This window comes from Populus euphratica, unplaced genomic scaffold (genome assembly GCF_000495115.2).
Source record: "Populus euphratica unplaced genomic scaffold, PopEup_1.0 scaffold1012.1, whole genome shotgun sequence".
NCBI classification, from domain to species: domain Eukaryota; kingdom Viridiplantae; phylum Streptophyta; class Magnoliopsida; order Malpighiales; family Salicaceae; genus Populus; species Populus euphratica.
Window position 1 is genome coordinate 22548 of NW_011500868.1, and position 9919 is coordinate 32466.

The 9919-nt window shown below is 28.6% G+C and overlaps 1 protein-coding gene across 2 annotated transcripts; it reads right to left on the minus strand.

Moving 5' to 3' along the window:
- Positions 1-7696: 7696 nt before the first annotated feature.
- Positions 7697-9376, minus strand: LOC105116657 (uncharacterized). 2 transcript variants are annotated; one of them, XM_011014097.1, is made up of 2 exons: positions 9168-9376; positions 7697-8737 (listed from the first exon to the last, which is right to left on the minus strand). In XM_011014097.1, exon 2 carries the CDS (start codon positions 8713-8715, stop codon positions 7954-7956), a length of 762 nt encoding a protein of 253 aa, XP_011012399.1. In that variant the 5' UTR covers positions 8716-8737; positions 9168-9376; the 3' UTR covers positions 7697-7953. The 2 variants fall into 2 exon arrangements, with proteins under 2 accessions (XP_011012399.1, XP_011012400.1); XM_011014098.1 differs by lacking the exon at positions 9168-9376 and adding an exon at positions 9031-9161.
- Positions 9377-9919: the final 543 nt, after the last annotated feature.

Genomic DNA, 9919 nt, shown 5'->3' on the forward strand with positions numbered 1-9919 from the left:
TAATTTAAAAAAACATTTTTTCACTGAAAAACATATGTTTTGTAAAACAAAAGGAAACCAATGAATAAGGAAAAGAAGTTTCGATTAAAATAAATATTTTCTATTCCCTATTTCAAGTCAATAATTTTTTAAAAATTATATTTTAATTACCTTCATTTTTTTACTCAATAAATTAAAAAAGGATATTTTTTAAAACAAAAAATAAATATACAAACAAGAAAAGATAATTTTGACAAAAAAATATATATTTTTTCTCTAAATTTTAAATCATTTTATTTTATGAATATCCATTTTTATTGTCATACAACTAACTAAATAAATAAATAACCAAAAAAATTACTCAAATATTTACATGAGCATTTATCTTTTGCTTCTTATAATAAAGATTAAATTCCCAATTTGGTCTTTAATTAATGTTAATAACTTCTTATATGATTTATCTGTTTATATATTTTTTAAATTTATTTTATAAAAATTATTAACATTATCTTACCAATTCTTGGAGACTTCTTGTTTTTAATTATTAATTAGAATGGAATCATATCCTTGATGTGGGGTACACTAGCTAGTTTAAGTGATAGGAAAACAATGTTTTTTATTATCAAAATGATTACTTTAAAGTTTTAACAATTTTTGTTTCAAATGTATTTTATTTTGATCTTATTTTTATATATACTCATAATTTTAAAATTCAACTCAAAGGTCAGTCCAAGGTAAGATCCAGGTCATAAATTGAGAGGGTCAAACCGGTGACATCATTTTGATCCAAATTGTTTTTTCAAAAAAAAAAACCAGGCTCTTGATTAGCTTTTACCTAAGTCAGGTGGGTATCAAGTCAACCTATATTTTTAACCAAGTCAGACTGGGTTAATCATTTCTTTATTTTTTTTTTAAACTCAGATCAATCCAAGCTCCAGGTTAACCGAATCCTAAATTGACTCGTCAGGATGGTCATGTTTTTATAACTAAGTATATACATGTACTAATAAAAGTGTTGAATCGATACTTAATTACTTAGGTTTAGAAGGATTCACAACCAATGTCAAGTTCACCAACCATTTTTTCCTTTCAAGGTTTGTTGAGTTTCCTGAAACATATACATGCAGCTGAAAATGTAAATATATATATAAAAAAAAGTCTCAAGGGTTCTATTAAATAGATCTAAAGTTATTTAGAATTTATATGAAGATTATCTGAAAATTAAATGTTATTTTTTACTTTAAGTATTTGCTTCAAAACTAGGTTGTTGCAAATTCACATGAATCACCAGCTAGAAATCTCATAAACCTTTTCTATTATAATTAACCATTAAATTGAGTTTATTAAAAGTTATAAAAGGCATGGTTACCCTTTAAGCCTTGAGAAGAGAAAAGAGAGAGAGAATAGCTTTCTTTCTTTTTTCCAAATTCATGGCATAGTTGGGGGTGAGAGGGAGATAATCCTATTAAAAATATACACAAACATGTGTGTTTAGAGAAAAAAAATGAAAGCTTAGAGTGTTTTTGTGAGGGAAGTTTTAGAGAAAGAGAAGTAAGAGGTCTATTCTTGATTCCATTACAATTAACCATTAAATTGAGTTTATTAGATGTCATAAAAAGCTTAGTTATCCTTTAATTTTATCTTTGTTCTTTAAATTAGTAAAGGAAAATAAAAGCTCTAAACTTTATAATTAGTTGTATAAAAAAAAGGATAACAAAGTTAGTTGGAAATCGAAGGTGAAACTCTTAATTAGGATGTAATATTATGTTGTTATTGCTTCGAGGATATAAATTGATGATGAAATTGTTAATTAGGGCGTGTCTTTGTGTTCTTGTTGTTTTGTGAATATTAATTGATGATAAAATTGTTAGTTAGAGCATGAATTTGTGTAAAATGTGTGTTATAATAAGGAATCATATATAAAATCTTGGTTATAATGATTGCATATTAAATTGGAATATGATGTTACATTGCGATATATTTGGAGGGATGTGTATGTGAAATTTCTATGAATTTTATAGGTTGAATTATTTATCCCCATATGTTTGATAAAATGTTAGGCATGGATTTTCATCATTGAAAAGTTTAGATACTTAAACAATGAAATTTATTGAAGAAAAGTTTAGACATTCGGTTTAGTGAATAAAATAGTTAGATATTGAACAGGATTATGTAAATGGTTGACGTAATGCGTAGATATTAAATCATATTATGAAAAATGGTTACATGTAATATTTAGATATTAAATGAAAATATGAAATTAGTTGATGAAATGTTTAGACACTAAATTTGAATATGAAAATAGTTGACATACTTAGACATTAAATGAGATTGTGGAAATGAATGAATTGATAAGCAACAATGATAAAATGAATAAGAATTAATGAAATTTATGAATAAAAGTGGCATATCCATAAACTTTATTATGAAAGTGAAAAAATGATGTGTATTAGTAGTTATGTTAATGGTTTGAATAAATTTGGATACTGGCTTAGATATCTTTTTAAATATTATGAGGGTGATGAATAGGAGCACAACAAGAGCACTAGGTAGGTGTTTGTCATCTTTTTTTTTTAATTTTAAAACGTGTTTTTGTTTAATTATATAAATGTGAATATGATGTGAGTAAACGAATGAAGAATAGATAAAAACTAAACAAATAATAAATTATTAAAAGTAAGTGATTCAGAAATAGAGATGAGTAAGTTACTATGATGCCAATTGAGGAATAATTATGAGAACTAATAAGTAATTGAAGTATGAGCATTAAAATCATAAATAAATAAAGTATGATATGGAAATATGGAAACAACAAGTAAAATCAAATATGTTATGCGAATGTGAAAATAATACCAAATAAAATATGCTTTCAAGATGAAAAAATGGTATCAAATAAAATATGTCTTTAGGATAGGAAAATGATACCATATAAAATATATATTTGGGATAGAAAAATGTTATCAAATGAAATATTTTTTTGGAGAGGGAAAATGATTTTTAAATTAATTGGTAAGAATGGTAAAGGATATGATTTGAAATCAAACCTAATCTAATGACAAGGTTTATATGAAAAAGGTTAAGCCAGCCACAAGGGTAATGAATTGTTATTATGACAATCATAATAGGAGGGCTATGAAATGTTTTTTATTCGAAACTATTAACGTGGGCTAAAAAGTAAAGATAAACTTATTAAAATTACAAAAAGCTAAATAACATTTCGAAAACCTGAATCTAAATAACTTAAAAGGGGTATACAAGTCAGTGTTATGAATGTAAACTTAAGTAAGAATGTGACAGCATATAAAGTAAAACAAAAGGTGGGGAGACTTAATTGTTGATTAATAGAATGAAATGAATTGATGAATATGGTTTACATAAAGTATTGGTCATGAATATTGAAAAGAATCAATGAATGTGTAATCAAAATAAAATATAAATTGATAAATTCAAATGATAAACAAAATTAATGTTTAAAGCTTGAGTTACAAGTATCAAGTTAAAGCATTATTAATATTGGCTTAAACATGAGTTAAGTGCATAAATAGATTTAATGAATCTATAATTGAGTTAAAATTTGAGTTATGAGCACTGGGTGGATTAATAAACCCAAATAATGAATTAAAACATGAAGCAAAAACTTTGATTCATATTGATGGATCCATAGTTGAGTTGAATCATGAATTACCAGCATTGAGTTACAATAATGAAAATGGTCAATCTAGGAAAAAAAAACTCGTCATCTCTAAAATGAATTGCAAATCTAAAATAAAGTATAACTATAAGGGATGAATTGAATTAATGAATGTGGTCCTTCTAAAATGGAAGTTGTAGTCATCATGAGAAATTAATGGATTCAAAAATAAATTAGGGCATGAATTAGAAGTATGAAATCAAATTAAAGCATATTAATTACAGAAACAATCAACTTAAAGCATTGGTCATGGCTACTGAAATGGGTTAATAAAATAAACATTTAAATATTAGATATCTTAAAAGAAATTGTTTACGTATCATTAGAGTTGGATGAAATTGACTAATGATGGTAATGCATCCATAAATACTCTAAACTATAAGATAAATATTATGAATAAATTTTATAATATCATATTTAAGTAAAAATTTTAAAATTAAGAATGATAAGGTTGCAATTATATTTGTAATTTAAAGAAATTATGTTTGATACTAGTAATAATGAGACTAGAATGGTGGGGGAATATTTTAAAAGCTCCATCAAAGGATATCGAAGAAGAAATGACAAATATTTTTTTAGTATGTCATATATGAGAAAAGATAGAAGGCATATATTTTAATGAAAAGAATGAAATCATAATATAATTGAATATACTTGAAAAAATAATTACTGGTATTAGAGATTATTACTAAAGTTGTTAAAGATCATAGTAATGAATAAGTATATGATAAGATCTATAATTATATGTTTGTTCTTAAGATTATAAAAAGCTACTTAGATTAATGGATATATATATATATGCTTATTATGTATGCTATTTCTTTATGTATTTTTATATGTACATCTCATCTAGCATCACAACCATGATATAGTGCTCTTGCTTTACTTAGTTTTTTCTTATTAAGTAGACTTTGATGTAAACTAGATTTTGTTAGGTAAATAACTTTCTTATATATTTACTTAAGTTAAGCACACCATATGGATTGTATAATAAACCAAAAAGGAAGGAAGAGCTATCATTTATGGTGGATATTGTATTCTTTTAAGTAAATATTATAGTTTTTATTATCATGAATATAAAGCAAGTATAAATATGTTTTTGATGAGAATGATGGATGGTAAGCCCAAAGCTATCTTTTTTTTTTTTTGTTTGGATAAGTTATGATTGGTATTTGTTGGTAAAGCTTCTATATAAGTGAAAGTTTACCAAAAATTTATTGAAATCAATAATTTCTTATTAGATATTCAAGTATATTGTATAATGGTGTCACAAGTTACATGGGAAATCGATTGGAATAAACTAAACTATGATGAAATAAAATAAGGAGAAGGCGACTCTAAAAAATAAAAATAAAAGTAGCTTATCTTAATTAAATTGGACCGTTCAAAGTATTTTTAAATGATATTAAATTTCAAGTCATTATAAAAAATACATATCATATCATCACCAGTCCATCATCGACAAAACAAATGATTGATAATGAAAATGAAAGAAATACTTAATAAGTGTTATCAAGTTATAAATGTTTGACAAGAAAGTAAATATGAAGATGAAATTAATATTGTGTTATCAACTCATTTTTATGATTAAACTTAAAGTTATTTTTATCTTTCTATTAAAAAAATTAAAACTTTGATTGAATCACTTCTTTTAATAAATTGTGTTATTTATGCCTTATTGTTGTTATGAAACCAAGGTATATCTATGTAAAAATAATATTTAGCATCTATGATTGGATAAATTTAATGGCAAATTCATTTATCAAATTTGGAGATATATCATGGGGAATATATATATATATATATTTTTAATGATCTTAAAATCTCATTTTCACCTTTTATACATCTTAAAAGTGTAAAATCTTGATAATCCATCCTTTCTTAACCCTTACCTTATTCCCTCCCATTAAATGCTACTCGGATAACCTTATAACCCTTGAATAAAGTTAAGATTTACTAACATGAATAAATTTAGATTTAAGATAAAATAAAAATTTATTTTTGATTTTCTCTTCACCAATAAGAATCCATCTCTTGTTGCTCCCTTTGAGACTAAACTATATTTCTTGGACAATAACTAGAATTAGGATTACTCTTTATATTAAAGGCATGTTTTGGTTGTTTTTAGTTGATGAAATTCTCCAAATAAAATATAAATGAAAAAAAATATGAAAAGAAAAAAAAATATTACAGAAATGAGAGCAAAATAAAATGATAATAAAAAGCTCTCTAAGGCATTCCCAACTAAAAATAGTTGTTGACAAAAAAGAATGAAATAAAATTTAGAGAATTAAGATTGTAAAGAGATGAATTATCAAAATATTAAAAACCAAGATAGCAAGTCTAAAAGATCTTAATGGATAAGATATTTTATATCTTAACACCCTTAAATACATTTTGAGCATTATATATCTCATTTTTTAATAGCTTGGTTTAAATTATATGCATTTAAAAAAAATTTATAATAAAAAAATAATTTGATCTTGTTGATGAGCGTTAATCTTTAAAAGGAGAAGAAAAATGTTTTTTAAATAAAATTTTGAATTGTTTGTATGATGAATTTTTTTGGGAAAATAAATATTTTTTTTGTTAGTACTTTTTTTCTATTTTGTATTATTATGTTTTTCTAATTTTTTATTTAAAAATAATAATTTTTCTAATTTATTTTTTCAATTCAATATTACTGGGATTTTAAATTTTTTCTATATAAATAATTGTAATAACATTTTAGAAAGTAAGACGAATAAAAATTAATTTTTTTAAGAGTCTCTATAATTATAATATTCTTCATCTTTAAGGATTTCGACTTCCAAGAAACCTCGATATCCTTTTCTTTTATCTGCTTAACTTTCTATAGATGTGTTCAGCTGGTTTTCAAGGAAAGTTCTTACACTTGAGGTTCCTGTGATGGGAAGGATTTCTATCATCCTGTGGGCAATCTGGTACTGCTGCAATCAAAGAGTGTTTCAGGACAAGTGCATAAATAACAATGACATTCTTGAGATTGCTGTGTCAAATCTCTCTAGATGCCGAGAAGCTCACAAGAAGCTGAATCCATTTACTTCCGCTTCCTGCAATCAAGGGCTGTCTAGATGGTTGCCTCCTGCAGATTGTTTTATAAAGATCAATTCGGAGCAGCACACGTTGCTGTGGTTATCATCAAGGCAGAGTTATGTTATCAGCCATGATGCATATTCAAAGTGAAAATCCAATCCTTCTAGGAAGGAGAGCTCCTAGCGTGCAGCTATATGCTCTTGTTTTAGCTTGAGATGTGGGGTACAACAAGGTCATTGTTAAGACGGATTGCTTGCTAGCTACAAAATGCGTTGTGTCAATTCTTGAGATTTGGAAAGCTTTTACCCAGCTATGGTAGCCGAACATATCGAGTTCCTCTTCAAAGATTTTCAATATTTTCCCCATGCCCTAGTCAATATAGCTCGTCAGAAAATCAAGACAACTGCAATGGGAAAGGAATATTGGTATAACCTGCCTTTTCAACTGTTCGTATCTTGTAGCCTAACTAAGAACATACATCAGTGTATTCTGAAGAGAAGTGGATTTGTATGAGCAGGTTGGAGATTGACAGGAAAAGTTGGACGAGGCTATTTCTTTTCTACAGAAGAAATGCTCTCTTTCTGTTCTGTTAAGAGCTTCATGGAGCTCCTTTATGTATCAAGATTGCAAGGAAAGGAACAAAATTGTTAGCGCCATTGTTGATAGAATTTCCAGCTTTATTCGACTTAGATTTTCAGGAAACAAGAATTCTGCAGGAAGCTATTGTATGTAAATCCCAAATATGATTCTCTTTGCAAGAGCTGGAACTTTCAGTTGTTTGCTTTTGTTTGTACTTGCATTAGCTGTTGTCCAAGGTTATATTGCTAACTGCCACTGTTTGTCTCGTTTTGCCCTGTCTAGAGCTTCAAAGATCCAGCTAGGGCTGAATGTGGTTATGGGTCAAAATTATACAGAGAGTTCAATATCACCAAGAATTGAAACTAGTGTGTACGGTGATCTTCAACCCTAGAGTTGAAAAAAAAAAATTAAAACTTTCTTAAAAAATGCTCATAAATACATAGGAAAGCAATTCCTGATATAAGGGGAGTTCAGGACAGATGATGCACTTGTACCAGGTCTGCTGCCAAGAAATACACACATGGTAGCATGATAATACAGAATACAAATGAAGAATAACAGAGCACAAGAAGATACGCCTCCTCGTTAATTTTTTTATAAAAAAAATAAATAAAAAACAACTCCAGCTGATGAATGATATCTATTTTGAATTATTTATTTGCTTCCTTCACGCACTCATCCTTCTCTTTCAACCACATTTCTGCAAACTCACAATGCATCCATGCCTCGAACCATGGGCCACCACGAGTATAATGTATTGCTTTAGGAAATGTTGTTGTGTCACCCTCCACAACTTTGTTATGACCCTCCAGGAAATTCCACACAAATGGGATGGAACCAATTTCTTCGTCCTCAAGCCATTGAAACCTATGAAGGAAAGCACCAGTTTGGGTACTTACAACCTCAGGCGTCAGAACCTTGTTCTTCGGATGCCCACAATTGTACAGCACCATGGAAGACCAGTTCTTCCTTGGATACACAGTTTGCACCGCCCCGTCCATTTTTGTGGTCTCTTTCGGAGCATAGTCATGATGCACACACATGATGGCATACTTATCATCAATCAAATCCCTCAATTCCTTAATGTCAGCTAAGTAGAGGAAATCACAATCAACAAACATTGCCCAACCATCATAGTTAGCCAAATGCGGGGTCAAGAAGCGAGTAAAAGAGAACTCTGTGCTCTCAAGCCGCCCTCTCTCACGCCAATACAGGCCTTTCGTTCTAAGCTCTGATTGCACAATGGGGATGATGTCAACGGGGATCGAGGATCGTTTCAAAATAGAATGGCGACAAACCTCATAGGCAATATCTTCACCTGGATCGTAGCCCACAAAAATCTTGAAGGGCTTGTCATTCGTAAAGCCTCCGTTGGCAGTCACTGAATGCACCTCCCCATTGGTCGCGGTCATGGTCACTCTAGCTGGCTCTGAACTGTGAATCAGGATCGCAGATATGAGCGAAACAAGCAAGCAAACAGTTTATAGTAGCAATTACAATTATTTCGACCAGGCAGGCATATCACAGATCTGTGTAAAACACCAATCTTACAGTTCATCATAAAATTCATCTGCTCAGATTACTCTTCGAAAATAAACAGAATAGGAGTATGGTTTTGGTCTATAATTATCAAAAGGGTGGCCGGATTAACCATATGTAAAGAAGTCAAATCAAATCATAGAAACAAGAATAAATTCTAGTTGTTGGAGCTCAGTTGCATCACCCACATTTTGTCAATCAGTGATTAACAGAGAACCCAGGTCATTAAGTAATCATCTCAACAAGCAGAACGAGACGTGTTTAACAGACAGGTCTCAAGAAAGAAGAACAAAATACATTGGGCCAGCAAGAGATTGGAGAGTACCTGGAGATCCTGAAAAAGAGAAGAGAATTAAAAAGAAAGCGTGATCTGGGTTTGTAGTGGACGTGAAAGGGAATTGAGTCCCTTTATATTCAATCTGTCTAGGATTAAGCGGTGGCTGTGAGCAAGAGACAGGGAGACTTATGGAAAGCCCACCGTTTTCTGAAATGCATATATTATTTAATTTTGAGATGAAAATGTTAAATTTTCGTTTTCTTTTCTGACTTTAACTTTATATCTCTTTCTTCTCCAGTTATGGCTAATAATCACGAGTGAACGGAATACAGGGAGTGAGAAAGAGACTTTCATTCCGTTTGGTTGAAAAGAAAAGGAATGGAAATGAAAATTAAAAATGGTTTCTTTCTCAATTGTAACCAAGGAATAGCAATGAATAGTTTTATTTTTTGAATAATATGTCATTATTATTCATTATATATTAATTATTTTTATCACCGTGCTAACCTCTATTATTACAACCATAATTGATTCTTGTAATAATATTTAAAGAAAAAAATATATTATTACTGCTACAATTATCTTTACTCTCTACTGTTTTACTTTTCATTATATATAAATTTGTCATTTTCCCCCAGCTTAATTAGAAAGGTAATTTATTCTTTAATGTCATTATCAAATTCATAAGAGGAAATAATGATAAATTTATATTTTTATTACATGGTAAAATTATTAAATCGCTTTTAAAAGTTATTTTTATTTAATTCGCATTGAAAGGTATTTTTTTATTTATTTTAAAA

What these genes read in the sequence shown, in the direction of transcription:
- LOC105116657 (XM_011014097.1), bottom strand. Translation starts at nt 8,715, where the DNA reads ATGACCGCGACCAATGGGGAGGTGCATTCAGTGACTGCCAACGGAGGC.